Source organism: Tasmannia lanceolata, unplaced genomic scaffold (assembly GCF_043159265.1).
Source record: "Tasmannia lanceolata isolate RefF3 unplaced genomic scaffold, GAP_Taslan_0.1 ptg000048l, whole genome shotgun sequence".
NCBI lineage: Eukaryota > Viridiplantae > Streptophyta > Magnoliopsida > Canellales > Winteraceae > Tasmannia > Tasmannia lanceolata.
Window position 1 is genome coordinate 4,656,161 of NW_027518725.1, and position 14,568 is coordinate 4,670,728.

The 14,568-nt window shown below is 39.8% G+C and overlaps 1 protein-coding gene across 1 annotated transcript in view; it reads left to right on the forward strand.

The window, feature by feature from the left end:
- Positions 1 to 14,568, forward strand: part of LOC143864134 (Zinc finger, C3HC4 type (RING finger) family protein) — a 48,130-nt gene that overhangs the window by 20,946 nt on the left and 12,616 nt on the right. The window contains exons 6-7 of the mRNA XM_077374956.1: positions 1,879 to 2,099; positions 7,387 to 7,658. Coding sequence (XP_077231071.1) covers positions 1,879 to 2,099; positions 7,387 to 7,658 — 493 coding nt within the window. The remainder of the gene's footprint in view (positions 1 to 1,878; positions 2,100 to 7,386; positions 7,659 to 14,568) is intronic.

The window sequence follows — 14,568 nt, forward strand, 5'->3', positions numbered from 1 at the left end:
TATATAGATCGGAGGGTTCGGATCAACCTATGAAAATTATTTTTGGGGCACAACCTATGTAGGAAGTGGCCCATCCAAAAGAAATTTCTTTTCTTTTTGTCTGGGATTTACACATCAGCATTACTCTTTTACCATTAACCCCTTTGCTAATATCTAACATCTATCTCTATGAGAAATTATTTTAGGGTAAAATCGTAATCGTACGAAAAGTACCGACAGAGGGTACGGGCCATACCGTACATTTTAATAGAGTGAGGAGTGCGATCACCAAAATACGGTGAGTAGTGCCATTATAAAATATGGTAGTGAGAACATTAGCACTATATATAATTTCAAACCGTCGTTGTTACTTGGATGTTCCCACGCAGGTCGGGTTCAACCCGAATTTGGGTTGGGTCGGGTTGGGCTGTCGGGCAACCTGACCCGAAACCCGAATTTGGGTTCCATCTGAAGAATTTTTGTATATGTGTGTTTTTCTTTTTCAACATTGAAATAGTCTCCACAGTCCACAATGGACGGTCTGGATAATCCTATGGTGCGGGCCATACCGTACTAGAATAAAGTGAGGAGTGTGATCATCAAAATATAGTAGTGCGGATAATATTTCCCTTTGTTAATTGTTAGTTCCTGTTTGGTTTGGATTTTGAGAACCAATTGTGACTTAAAAACCTATTATTGGTGACTCACCATTGGTTCTCAAAATCCAAAACAACCCGGCTTGAGTTGAGGTGGTCAACAATTGGTACCATATCAAATCGGGTCAGCCCGACCCAACCCAACCCAACCCGAATTGGGTCGGGCTGACACCCAAGTTGCATCCCCAACGATGACGAAAAATCTACTTTTCCTTATTCACTATGTGCAGGTCAAATTACAGAAATGTTGATATTACGAATGCAAGACACCTGTAAAAATATTGACGAATTCTGGGCACCTTAAGAGGAACAACAATCATGGAAACCTCTATAGATTGGAGGGCTAGGATCAGCCTATGGAAATGATTTTACGGGCACAACCTATTGATGTTGTGTTCCATCACATGGACGGTTTAGATCACCCTATGATGTGGTATGTACAATTTTAAATGGATAGCATTTTTACTAGTCCTCTCAAAAGTCAAAACCCAACCCTATTGTTACACCTGCCCCAAAACTAATCCCTTTCAAGGTGTTGCTCCCAGCGGCACAAATGATTTTCCATTCCCCAATCCCTAACTTCCTAGACACTTGCCTTGCTTCCCACCCATAAGCAGAAGATCCAGATCTCTTCTTATTGATATCTTCCCAAAAACCCCATCCCCTTGTTGTATCACCAGAGGCAATATCATATTCTGAAGAGGGTCGATTTTGGCCATTAGTGAGGGTATTTTCCCCGTTTCTTCTGTCTCACCCTTTTTTTTATTTTGAAAATAAAAATGAGTTGAACGAACATCGTGGAAATTGTCCGAAGCTTTTTTCCCTAGTTCTGTACATCCCCTACCCAGCTACATGAGATATTGTCTGAAGAGGAAAACTTGGCAACATAACATCTTCATTAGAAAGCCTATCAACAACAAGGTTTACTTCCTTATGGATTTTGTTAGCTGTAAGCAAATTTACATATAGCTATGATGGTGGTCCATATTTAAGCTTGGTTGCAGTTTAATACTGTCTTTTACATTCAGAAATCTAAAAGAATTAAAAAGTTTACATATATAGCTATGATGTTGGTCCATATTTAGAGTTTGGTTGCAGTTTAGTACTTGTCTTTTACATTCAGAAATCTAAAACAAATCAAAAGTTCAAATCTCTGAAAATGTTGAACTCTGAACATTATCCAATACAATTGTAATTTATGAGGAATTTTGGAATCATGTTTTAGCAAATTTATGCTTTGCAGGTACTAATTTGACCGAGAGATTCCGTGATCAGTTTCATCCAATGCTTATCAGACAGAATGTTTCATTGTCATCATCAGACTCCACAGTTATTCGCATGCCTCTATCATCAGAGCGCAAGACAGAAGGATCTGAGTCCAGCTGTAAGAAAGTAAAGCAGATGTTTAACAGATTCATAGAGAATGGTTCTACAACACTTCTATTCTTAAAGTCGGTTTTGCAGGTACTAGAGTCTGGCATTCTACTTGGTGCTTGCATTGTGCTCATGGATCTACTTCTGTTTGTTGTTCCTGTTTCCTGTGCCACTAATGCAATTTTTTACTAGAATTTCAAGAAGTCGGTTCTCCACATTGTTTAAAAACTCCCCGAGTCAATCATCAACTTGCACAACTTGAATCAATTCTACCTTGGCCGAGTTATTGTCTGAATTCAAGTTTGGATCTAGTCAATCAATCGAAATCTCCTTTACTCACCCTAGTTAATGAAGACTTGACCGTGTCAATCCTTGACTCATCTGGGTCAGCTCACCTTTACCTTGGCCGAGTTCTCGTCTAACTCCAAGTTGTTAAACATAGGTTCTCCATGTGCTTAGCTTTTGGCAATGAAAGTTGAAAGGCACTCTGGTGTTCTATTGATGTGCTAGCATTAGTTGAATTCATGGGCATGTTCTTTTAAACTGCCAGGGTAAAGGTGAGCTGACCCATATAAAACTTGTTGGTATTTCACTGCTAGAGAATTCCAGCATGTTGTTGTAATAATTTCTTGAATGCAAGTGTGATCATATAATCCGTTTATTCATGTCTGAATAAGTGCTTTAATTTTTATTAATAAAAATTTCTCATCCTCTTGGGCTCTGTTGTCAGCTCTGAAATGTTGGGCGTACTGGCAAAAACAGGCAAAAGAAATCGAAGTAGTAAACAAAGCAAAGCTACATGTTCTTTCACTTATCTGTAGAAAAAGGAGTTACAATAAATGAATGGGTGTTCAGGTGTTGACCTTTTTCTCTTAAGTCCATGTAGAGATATTGGCTTAACAGTTACCTCCCAGTGGCTGATGAATAGGCACACTCATTTGGGCAGATTTGTAATCTTGGCGTATATGAAACAGGGTTGCATGTGTTGCAAATTGAATAATCAGACTCTATAGTAAACATTGACATAATTATATAAGGGTTTTCCATCATACACATTCATACAGTGGATAACATGATAACTAGTGGCCGATTTAGGAGCATCCTTCAAGAAGAAATCTGAAAGAATTGATGCAATGTGATGGCCCCCTTCCATTTGAAAAGTCCTCCAAAGGAGGTGAAATGAAGGAAGAAAAACAAGTATTCTTGGGCTGTACGGATGGTAACGGGCCCCATCCATGTTTGTTTGTTTTGGAATTCTCTGGATTTGATTGGCTTGATATCTGGAGAAGTACAATGATTTTAAACTGATTCCTATGGTGAATCTTTGTAGGTTTTTTTTTTGAAAGATGACATTAATATTTATAAATCATACTTATAAGTACATGAGATAGGGACCAGGAGTCCCCCATGATTACAAGCATGAAAACATCGGACACTCTCCAATGTCAGGAAAAGAGAACCTTAGCAAGGTAAAAAAGATGCTCTCTATCCATTTCCTGAACATTCCTTAACATAACCATCATACAACTCCTTTGTGATCTCCACTAGGGATCTTGAATACTTCTCCCTCGTCGAACCAACCCAACCAATCAACTTTGCCCCATTGTAACTCAAACTCCATCAATTTCTTCTGATTAGATGAGACTAAACATACTATATCATAGGGCTCCCTTCAGCAGTGGCAAGTTAATAAGAGACTCAACAATAGTCGAGCAACTGCATCGTTTCATACACACATCTTGCTTCTTAGACCAGAGAAGAAAATACATCCCGAGCGGTGAAGAACAAGGTTCCTCAAGCCCACTCTGATGTTCCTTTATTATCTTCCATTTAGCACTACTGTTGAAGAAAGAACTGCCAGGACCCTGCCTTTAACAAAACCTCCAACTCCGTTAATGCTTAAAAGATTCCTTAAAGTGAGATATCTTCTCACTCTAGCCCAGAGATACTCCACCACAGAGAACTTTTAACCAGAGACTTCTACTTCCAAAAAGATCCAGACCTTCTTCAAATCCATTAAGAATTTTTCACTAAAAGACTATTAGAACCAGAAAAGAGAAAAAAGGACACCAAAAGGCCAACCCAAAAAGATATTTACAACAGTGAGAGGAAGGGGGGCTTTCTAAATACTATGGTCCAAAGACCCATCTCTTTTCTGCCCCGACTCTCGCTTTTTTCCTTTTCCTTCCCTTTGTCCTTTGGTGAGTGGTCACCCAGAAATGCCACTTGAACCCAGAGCTAGTTGGTTCTCCCCGAAATGCGTTGAGGCGCAGCAGTTGACTGGACATCTAGGGGTAAAGCGCTGTTTCGGTGCAGGCCGCGAGAGCGGTACCAAATCGACATGGCTTTCTTTGGTACGAAATGAGCCACTTCAAATAGGTTCATTGCTCCGGCCCAGAATACGATGAATCTGGCATGGGCTACTAAAAAAATCCCCTCGCCAAGAAATCGTCCACCTCCTCCCCTACACTAGCATCCTCCTCTACTCGAGAAGACCCCAGTTCCTCCGAGAGAACTACCTCAACCTTTCTTTCGCTCTTTGTACAGACGCCCATCTCTGCCTCCTTTCCTCTCTTTCTTCTTCTGGAGCTTTTTGAAAGACAGGGAGTTTGTATTTTGGAACGTAGAATTTTTTGACATCTCTCGTTCCCGTTAAGCCGAAAAATTCCTCTATATTTTTTCCAGCATCCACCTTGATATGTTTCCAATCCTTCTTTAGAATCTCCATTTCTAGCTCTTTTGGTGTCGGAGGCCCTTCATAAGGCCTTTTCTCTTTGACTTTTGGTGGTTTTTTCTTTACGTCTGATGGCTCCTCCCATTCCCTTTCCCTTTCCTATCTTCCCCGTCACCTTTTCTTGAAGAGTTAGGGTTTTCCATTAGACCTTGAGTAGAGGACTTTACTTTTTTCTTCTTGTTCTTCCCTGCTTTGAGATGACCCTGAAGCTTCCTTTTAAATAGTGATAGACCGCCTTTAAAGGCCCGAAGCGTCAGGAGTTTGTGGTAATGATTATTTATTTTCAATTTACCGCCTTTTCTCGAGATGGAGCCTTCTCTTTTACGGCAACTCTTCGAGTTCCATACCGAAGGGACATGTTTTCCCCATAAATGACGCCTGCCCTTCTTGGCCCAATTAACTTACCACTTGACTTATTGAGGCTCTCATTAGATTTTCTTGAGCCCTTCAAAAGTCTTGTAAAGATCTTTTTACCTTTCTATGAAGCGTGTTTAACCGTCTTCAGTTGAGAGCCATCTATACTGGCCATTACTGTACTCTGGAAATCCTTGCAATTAGATTCTCCTTCTTTTCCTAATTTTTTCTTTTTTGACTTGACGAACGCAGCCCTAATTCTTGGAATACGGTCCGGGACCCCCCACTTAGTTCAAATTCAAAAAATGCGGGCAACGGCTCTTTTTTCTCCCTTGTTCCTTTCCTTGGAATTTTTTTTCCTTTGCTTACGCTGATTGGGTTTCGCTTTGGCTATGACATGCTACTGTTCTTGTCTTCAGCCTCTTGGGAAGCATTAGGAGATCATTCTTTGTTGGATAGAAGTTCACTAGTTAGCGTCCCTTCTTATACCTCCTCAGCGTGTGTCAGGAAGCTGCTTGAACCTACTTTGAGACGAGTAAAAGGAATATGGTATTTCCATTCCATGGATAAAACCCTAGCCGAGGCATAACTCATGCAATGATCGTGGCTGCCGGTAAGCTGAACTTCAATTACTTGCCCGAAATACTTACCCAAAGCCTCGACTGTTAATGAGGTCTATGCATGGAGCGGTATATCATAGAATCTGATCCATCTAGCTTTCACTGAAGAGGCTGTCGATGGATTCCAGGGTTTCAGTGAAGAGAGGAAATCACCAGAGGCCTCTGATCCTTGGTGAAGGAGCCTTTCAACTAGGGATTCCGATTCAAAACTGAAAAGGACTAATAATGGCCCAATCGAGAAAGGTTTTGGTAATTGGGGCATGTTCTAGAGACTTTTGCTCTTGCCCAAATCTCGTGCAGACTCCATTTACTGTTAGTCATTGCTCCCACCAAGCATCTTTTAAGGGCCAATGATCGCTCTTCGATCTGCTTGATTGGTATTCTAATCTCCGGCGGGCCAATGCAGGGTCCAATCGAATGGGTTGTACCTTCAAAACCTCCTTGAGGGTTCCTTCCTTGCGCTCCCTCCTTACGCCACCTCCAACACCTCCGACAGAGATTGCGACCCCCAAAACTCCTATTTCCACATCCTGGGCATTTCCAATCCACTAGATGGGAGGCAGAAATGGTCCTCCTTCTTCTCACCCCCTCTACCCTGTCTCTCTTTTAGAGTCTTTCCCAACCATTTCGAGGAAAAAATTTCCTTGCATTCCTTACATCCAAGGACTGATACCGGTAGGGATGGAGCAGCTCAATGGAGTTTTTGGGCACTGAACCTAGTCCTAAGTGCTGAGCTTCTCTGAAGAAAAAACCCTTCTCACCATATATCCCACTTCTGTTGCTTTCTTCCGAATCTTTGTAGGTTTTGATTGGTTCTATTTAGCAAAAAATGAATAGTATTTTCCGTTATGAATGGAGCCTTAGGAGTCCTTTGGTATTTGTTTGGTCCCAAACTACGGCAGTTTTAATCATTTCTATTTTAGGATATTCTTGGTGATTTTCAGTTGAATTCAGGAGAAGGATTAAGTTGTTTTAAGGGAATTGGAACTATCTAAAATGACGTGAATAGTAGCATTGAGCTTATATTTTTCTTTTCCTGTTTTAGGAAGTTCTTTGGTCTCAGGGAGAATGGCATAGTGAGTCTTAAAGTTTAGGATTAGAAAAAATCAAGGTTTGATGATGCATAGGAATCAAGTTAGGATTTTTGCTCCTATTTGTTGTTGCTTTCTGCTGAAACTTCACAGTTTTATGAGAATGATTGCGAACTTTTGCTTTAAGATTTCTTTGCTCTGTGATATAATTTTATTTTCTCTATTGTTCTGACTTCTGACCGTTTAATGCTTTGATTTGATTTAGTGTGAAGTACTGAATTTCTACTATGTTTTTCTTCAATTCCTTACATAAGAGGGATTGTCAACTTTGGAATATCATTAAATGTACCAACCTGTCTTCTAATTGTTTGCTTGTTCCGGACTTTAGACTTGCATCAGGCTCTTGTTGAACCATGTCTTGATTGACCTGATTTTATTTCCACTTATTTTATGATTTGCTCCTTTCTATGGTTCATAGGGTATTGTTCTTTTTATCAAGCACATTACATTTTACTTAATGATGTTTCATACTAAGCATAGAAATTTTGTCCATGTATGAAGTTTGATACAAGATGTTATAAATCACATTTGTAAGTGCTTTTTTTGCAACACACTTCTTCAAAATATTTATATATCAGGTGTCATTATCAACTTGGGAGGAGGGGAGTTTGCATCCAACTCAGGACTATTCTGTTTGTGTTGATCCATCATCTATTGTTATGAGGAATCCATTTTCAGAAAAGAAGTGGAGGAAGTTCCAGATATCAAGGTTATTTAGTAGCTCAAGTGCTGTAATAAAATTGCACACTATAGACATGCACGTGTTTCAAGAAGGAACCAAAGTCATAGATAAATGGCTAGTTGTGCTTAGCCTTGGATCTGGACAAACAAGAAACATGGCCCTTGATAGGTACGTTCATCATAAAGCTTGGTACTTTTAAGCATCATGAAATGATTTTTTATAGATGTAACTGAAATTACATCATGAAATGAATTTGTACTGTATTCCATGCTGGCTATAAACTCCATACCTGCATCCTTATTTGTTTCTAAAATGAACTTGGGATGTAAAGGCATGCAATTTATAGGAAACCTTACAGCTGCCACATACGTACACATATGTAAGAATCACCTTCAATTATTAATTTTACTTATAATTTGAAGTATATAGCGTACATATATTGGCAGATATGTGTATCTTGAAATTTGTTAAGCTAGCTTCTATGTCTTTTGTAGAGGGCGAGCCTTGGCTCAATGGTAAGGTTGCTCCATTGTGACCTGGTGGTCACGGGTTCGAGTCACGGAAAGTAGGCGTAAGGCTGGGTATATCTAGCCCCCCCAGACCCTGCAATGGCGGGAGCCTCGTGCACTGGGCCGCCCTTTTTTTAGCTTCTATGTCTTTTGTAAGGAAGTATTCAATGGTGAGCTACCCGTTTTTCTGCCTTCAAAATGCAATTGCTTAGATGCTTTTAGAAGAGTCTGACCATACATCCAAAGTGTAAGTTAACAAAAGTAGTGTACAAGGATCACAAATTATGAGCAAGAGCTGTCAATTCTTCATTTTTTTAATTCTCAAAACATAACAAATGAAATAGCTAAGACACCCCATGCCACCCCCACCCCCCACTGCACCACACAAACAAAGTCACAAAAAAAAAAATGCTTGTAATCTCTAACCAACCCCAGAAACCCACTGCAATCTCAAGTCTCAACACTTCGCTACCATCTAATCTTAGCTGCATTATAATCTTCATGACCTCTTTCTAAATGCACAAGACTGCTAAAACTGAAATTTTAAACTAGAATGTCAATAATTCCATCACTGAATTTTGGGATACTTCTTGAGGTCTGAAAAGATAGAATCTTGAAAATTTTAAGATAGCAGTAGTAGGTCTCAAATAGCTCTTCAAAACAAGATATAATCACTTAAAACGAATACTTAGGGCTTTGAAAGGTTAGAATATTTAGACCTGTCTAGTCTTGGTCTTTGTCTTGTGTCAGATACACAAAGGCCCAAGGCATGATAAAGTTTATCTTTATGGAAGCACTTTACATGTCCAATATATCTGCATGATTTCTCTCTGTGCTTCCTTTGAGACAAACTTGTAGATTGGTATATCATGATAAAACTATAGGAGACCCACGTTTTGAATCTCGCTCTACATTTTGGCATCAGAGGGAGATCTTTCACTTTTGTGGTGTCACTCTTGAACCATGAGTGTACCCATAAACCTCAATCTCCAATTTCAAAAATATATGTGGAAATTTTTCGGTTTTTCATTTGGATCACCATGTGGTGATTAGCTGTTAAATCCCTGGACAACTCACCAACAGCTTGGGGGTTATTTATGCTCTTATTTTCAAATATGTAACTACTATCTTATCACATAGTCCATAAATACTGACTTGGATAGGCATTTCTGAATTTTGCATGTTAATAAATTAGGTTCCAAGTGTGGATAGCGCATAATATCCTATGCGTTAGTTGATAATATCTAAAGACATAATATGGACATTTTTAACCATTCAAAAAAAATAAAATATGTTCATTTTTTATAAAGATAGTAATTTAATTAAAAAATAAAGATCACAAGTGCACTTCGGGCGGCAAAGATTGCTCCATCTAAAGAGAGGTTGTAGATGCTCCTGATTGGGCAAGATGATCGGCCAAATTGTTGGCATTGCTAGGAATGAGAGAAAAAGAAAAAACGCCACACAAACACATATCTCCCTTTGGCCCACAAAATAGTATTAGAGGAATCACTTTCCATTTACAAGATGTCCTCCATCTGGGTTATGAAAATGGTCAAACCTTGGTGAAGAGCACAGACCTCGGCTTCTGTGGAATCGGTGATGCCAATTGAGCCCGCAAAAGAATAGATGATGTCTCCCGATGAATTCCTAGAAACACCTCCAATACTCGCCTTGCCTGGGTTGCCAAGGTAGCAACCGTCGACACTTAGTTTAATGATGTTTCTAGGAGGGGGTTTCCATCTCACTAAAGTTTTGGTAGTGCCACCTGTCAAAATTATGTTCCAATCTCTAGTGTATGCTTGGATGCCACATGCCTGGCATTCTCAAGGATTTCCCAAGCAAAAAAATGCACTTTTCTTCAACTTTATGGTGTTTGGTTGCCAATTTAGCATCGAAGTCCCTAGAGACTGCCAGACAAGTTTCAGAGGTAATCATTGCATTCTAGTGACGTAGCATCAATGTCCCCTCCTTATACTTTCCAAGCCAATTTTCTCATAAAAGAGGAATTTGACTTGGAAAATTATGCTTTTTCTCTTTCTCTCTTTTCTTTTTCTATATTGGTAATGGTACGCCCTCCCACTGCTCTACGAGGTCGGCAACCAAACACTACTTATGACTATTCTACAAGGTAAATTGTAGGTAAATCAAATGTTTGTCTCCTCCATATTGACTACTTATTCCATTATTCTACAAGGTAACTTCATGTATCCAAATAGTGATGATGTCTGTCGAGTATTCTGATAAAGAGTGGTGTTGAAGAACCCAAGCAACTACAGTTGATTTTATATTCCATGCCATCCAACCTAGAGATGACTCTCTACCTTCAAAAGTGCGCAAATTTCTCCTCTTCCAAATAATCCAAAATACAGCAAAAGGTGTGAGACACCACAATGTTAGACTGAAAGAGCCAAAGCCTGTTATTTTCCAGCTTCGTATTATCGATCGAATTCGGAAATACCCAGTTGACCCCATACCAACTGAGAACCTGGCTCCAAATAAAAGAAGACACTCTGCAGTGAACGAAAATGTGTGAAGGAGATTATATTGCATAATATGTGACTTTAGTATCAATGTCGAAAACACTGAAAGCACAAGAGTAACTTTTCCCATTTTGCTACCAAGATGTAGAAGCATAAGAGTTTTCTATGGTTCTAAAAATTACAAAAAATTACAGAAAATAGGAAACATAGGATAAATGTTAAAAAATGGCAAAACAGGATAAGAAGATAAAAGGTGATGTAATTAAGAAAAACAGAGCAAGAATTCGGTAAAGCTCTATAAATAAATTTACAATGATATTACATGAACTTTGTCATATTCTTATAAACTAATCTATAGTTTCTTTTGGTAAATTTATTTTTCTGATTATTTTTCCCTTTTATTTGTTTTTGGGAAAAGGTACTATGAGAAAGAAACAGATTTTCTACTTCTCTGATTCCCGTAAGTGAATCTAATTTTGAATACATAGCGTATGTCTATGAGATTTACACTGTTGATTGGATAGCGTTAATGCATCCAAATTTATCACGATTTTGATGTCATTGTGATAAAATGAGGGATAATATGTATAACCCAAATTGTCATGATAATTTGCAAAAATTTCCATGGCTATTCCTAAGGTTACCTCTAGAAAAATATGAAAAAAATATAAAAGACCAATACATGACATTTATGTGATACAGGCTCGGAGAAGAAATTAGAAGAAGAAGAAGAAGAAGAGAAGAATTGGGGAAGAGAAGTAGAAGAACACAAGAGGGGAAGAAGAATTCACTCAATTCAATTGTATTTCATCAAATGTTAAACAAAAGAGCTGTAGCTTTGCTTATAAATAGGCAATTAATAATCCTCAAATAAAGAAACTTGCTAAATTAAGAGTTTCTAAAAAACTAAAACACCCTAAAGACTAAAATAACCGTAATAAATCAAATAGGCCCCAAAATACCCCTAATAACACTAAAAATAGCAAAAAGATCTCTACGGGGCTCCTCGAGGGCAGCCCCGCCGAGAATAAATGCGCAATGGGCGTTGATCTCCATCATTTCCCCCCGCTGAAAAGAACTCTCCTCCAGAGAGTGAAGAGAGTGGTACCGCTCCAGAACGTCAGGATCTAAACGACGAAGCTCGTCCTCCATAAGCCAAGTAGCGTCTGAAGAAGGACGATCACACCACTAAACAAGGTAGCGCTGAAAACCACCATGGCGGGAGGAAACGATCTGGTCGTCAAGTACAGCCTCGATCTGGTCTAAAGGAAGTGGTAGCACTGGTGGAAACACTGGCACTGGTGCTGAAACAGAGGAGCTGGCAGTCCGACCTGGAGAAACATTTGTAGGCATAGGAGGCTCAAAGGTACCTCGATAGGGGATTAGATCTTCAATATTGAAAACATGACTAATATTCTTATCAGCAGGTAATTCAATTAAATAAGCATTCGGGCCATATTTACGAAGAATACGAAAAGGTCCGATGGCTCTAGCATGCAACTTTTTAAAAAATGACGAGGGTAACGTTCGGGACGAACACGAACCATTACATAGTCGCCTTAATTAAAGTCAAGGTTCCTACGATGTACATCAGCTGCTAGCTTATAGCCAACATTACTTGTAGCAATCCTACGACGTATATCAGCATGAAGGTCATGGATGTGCTGGGCAAAAGAATCGGCGGATTGAGAGGGACGGGCATCAGGTGGTAAAGGTATAAGATTAACAGGCCGACGAGGGTTGACACCATGAACACTTTCAAAGGGGCTCTTTCCAGTACTATTGATGGAACTATTGTACGCAAACTCAGCAGTGGGTAACAACAAATCCCATGTACCAGGACGATCTCCAACCAAACATCGCAACAAATCACCTAAACTACGATTAACTACCTCTGTTTGACCATCAGTTTGTGGTTGAAATGCGGATGAAAATTTCAACCGGGTGCCAAAAAGTTTCCAAAGTGTCCGCCAAAAATAACTAACAAACTTGACATCTTGATTTGACACAATGGAAATAGGGAGCCCATGAAGTTTGACAACTTCCTTAAAGAACAACTTAGCTACTTGCACGGCATCAGCTGTTTTGCTATACGGAATGAAGTGTGCCATCCGTGAGAAACGATCCACCACAACCATGATAGAGTCATGTCCTCGAGCTGTCCGAGGCAGACTAAGGACAAAGTCCATGCTGATATCTTGCCATGGAGAATGGGGAATAGGCAAAGGCGTATATAATCCAGTATTTTGTTTCTTAGCCTTTCCTAATTGACATGTGCGACACTGTGACACGATTCGCCCTACATCTTTCTTTAAAGATGGCCAATAGAATCTGTCCTCGACTAACGCGATTGTCTTATCACGGCCAAAGTGTCCTGCTAGGCCTCCAACATGCATTTCCCAAACAAAGAAATCGCAAAGGGAAGTGCGGGGAATACATAACCTAGTATCTCAAAAGAGATAACCGTCATTTATCATTCCCGACGGTTACCATCATGGACATCCTGAAAGATGATGCCAAAATCAGGACACGTAGAATATTCGTCCTTCAGTCTATCAAAACCTATGACTTTGACAATCATGGACTGTAAGACCATAACCTTACGACTTAAGGCATCGGCTACTTTATTCTCAATTCCTGCCCGATGATTGAGTACAAAAGTATACTCTTGGAGAAATTCTATCCACTTAGCTTGACGTTGACTTAATTTCTTCTGTGAATGAAGGTATTTCAACGCTTCGTGGTCAGAATATAAGACAAACTCCTGAGGTAAAAGATAATACCTCCAATAGGACAATGCCCGTATAACAATGTATAATTCTTTATCATATGCGGAATAACGTTGTTTAGCCTCATTAAGTTTCTCGCTAAAATAGGCTACAAGATGTCCTTGACTTAAAACACCTCCTATCCCTACTCCTGACGCATCACAATAGACTTCAAAGACTTTAGAAAAGTCAGGATGAACTAGGATAGGAGCTTCCATCATCTTCTGCTTGATATTTTGAAAAGCTCGTGTAGCAGAAAGGGTCCAACGGAATTCGCCTTTCTTCATGCAGTCCGTTATTGGAGACATAAGGGTACTAAAACCCTTAACAAATCTGCGATAAAATATGACCAATCCATGAAAACTTCGAACCTCAGAAAGTGTAGTAGGAACTGGCCAATCATTAATTGCTTGCACTTTTTCAGGGTCTGCAGAAACACCCTTTTCTGAGATGATAAAGCCTAGGAATATTACCTGGGTTTGCATAAACGAGCACTTCTTGAGATTTGCATAAATTTTAGATTCTCGAAGAATCTCAAGAACTTGGGTGAATCAAGGGAGGGGTGGGGGGTGGGGGTGGGTGTCCAAGTAAATAAGGGGGTGGGGTAATCTCTTTCTTTGTATTAGTTAATCGAACAGAAACATTTGGGTTTCTGTTCGTCGCGAGGACAGATAGAGATAAAGAGTGGCGAGGCGCAGCTCGGGACAGTGGCGCACGGAATCAGATGGAGGTTAGTTGCGGCAGGAAGCTCCGGCAAGGTGCGGCTCCGGCGAGTAGCTCCGGCAAAGAGGGTTTCAAGGTTCTGGCCACAAATTTTGTTTTTTCTTTGAAGGTCTGATGGTGGAGGATGGGAGAGGATCTGGGAAGGGGGAATTGCACGGCTAGGCCTAGGGTTTCTACAAGGGTTTGGGTTTAAAGTGGGAGAAGATGGAGGTACTGTTAGGGTTTTAAAAATAGCAAGTGTGTGGCTGTTAGGTTAGGGAGGAAGGATTTATGGCTAAGATTTAGAAGGTCTGTTAGGCTGGGAAAGTGGCTGTTTCAGTCCTCAACAGAGACTCGGTAGCAACTTTCAACAGATTTTTGGACGATTTGCGGCTCGATCTTCGGAGATTGATCTTCTGCAACTTGGATCTTTAGCTTTGATACCAATTTTATACAGGCTCAGAGAAGAAATTAGAAGAAGAAAGAAGAAGAAGAGAAGAATTGGGGAAGAGAAGTAGAAGAACACAAGAGGGGAAGAAGATGGAGGTACTGTTAGGGTTTGGGTTTAAAGTGGGAGAAGATGGAGGTACTGTTAGGGTTTTAAAAATAGCAAGTG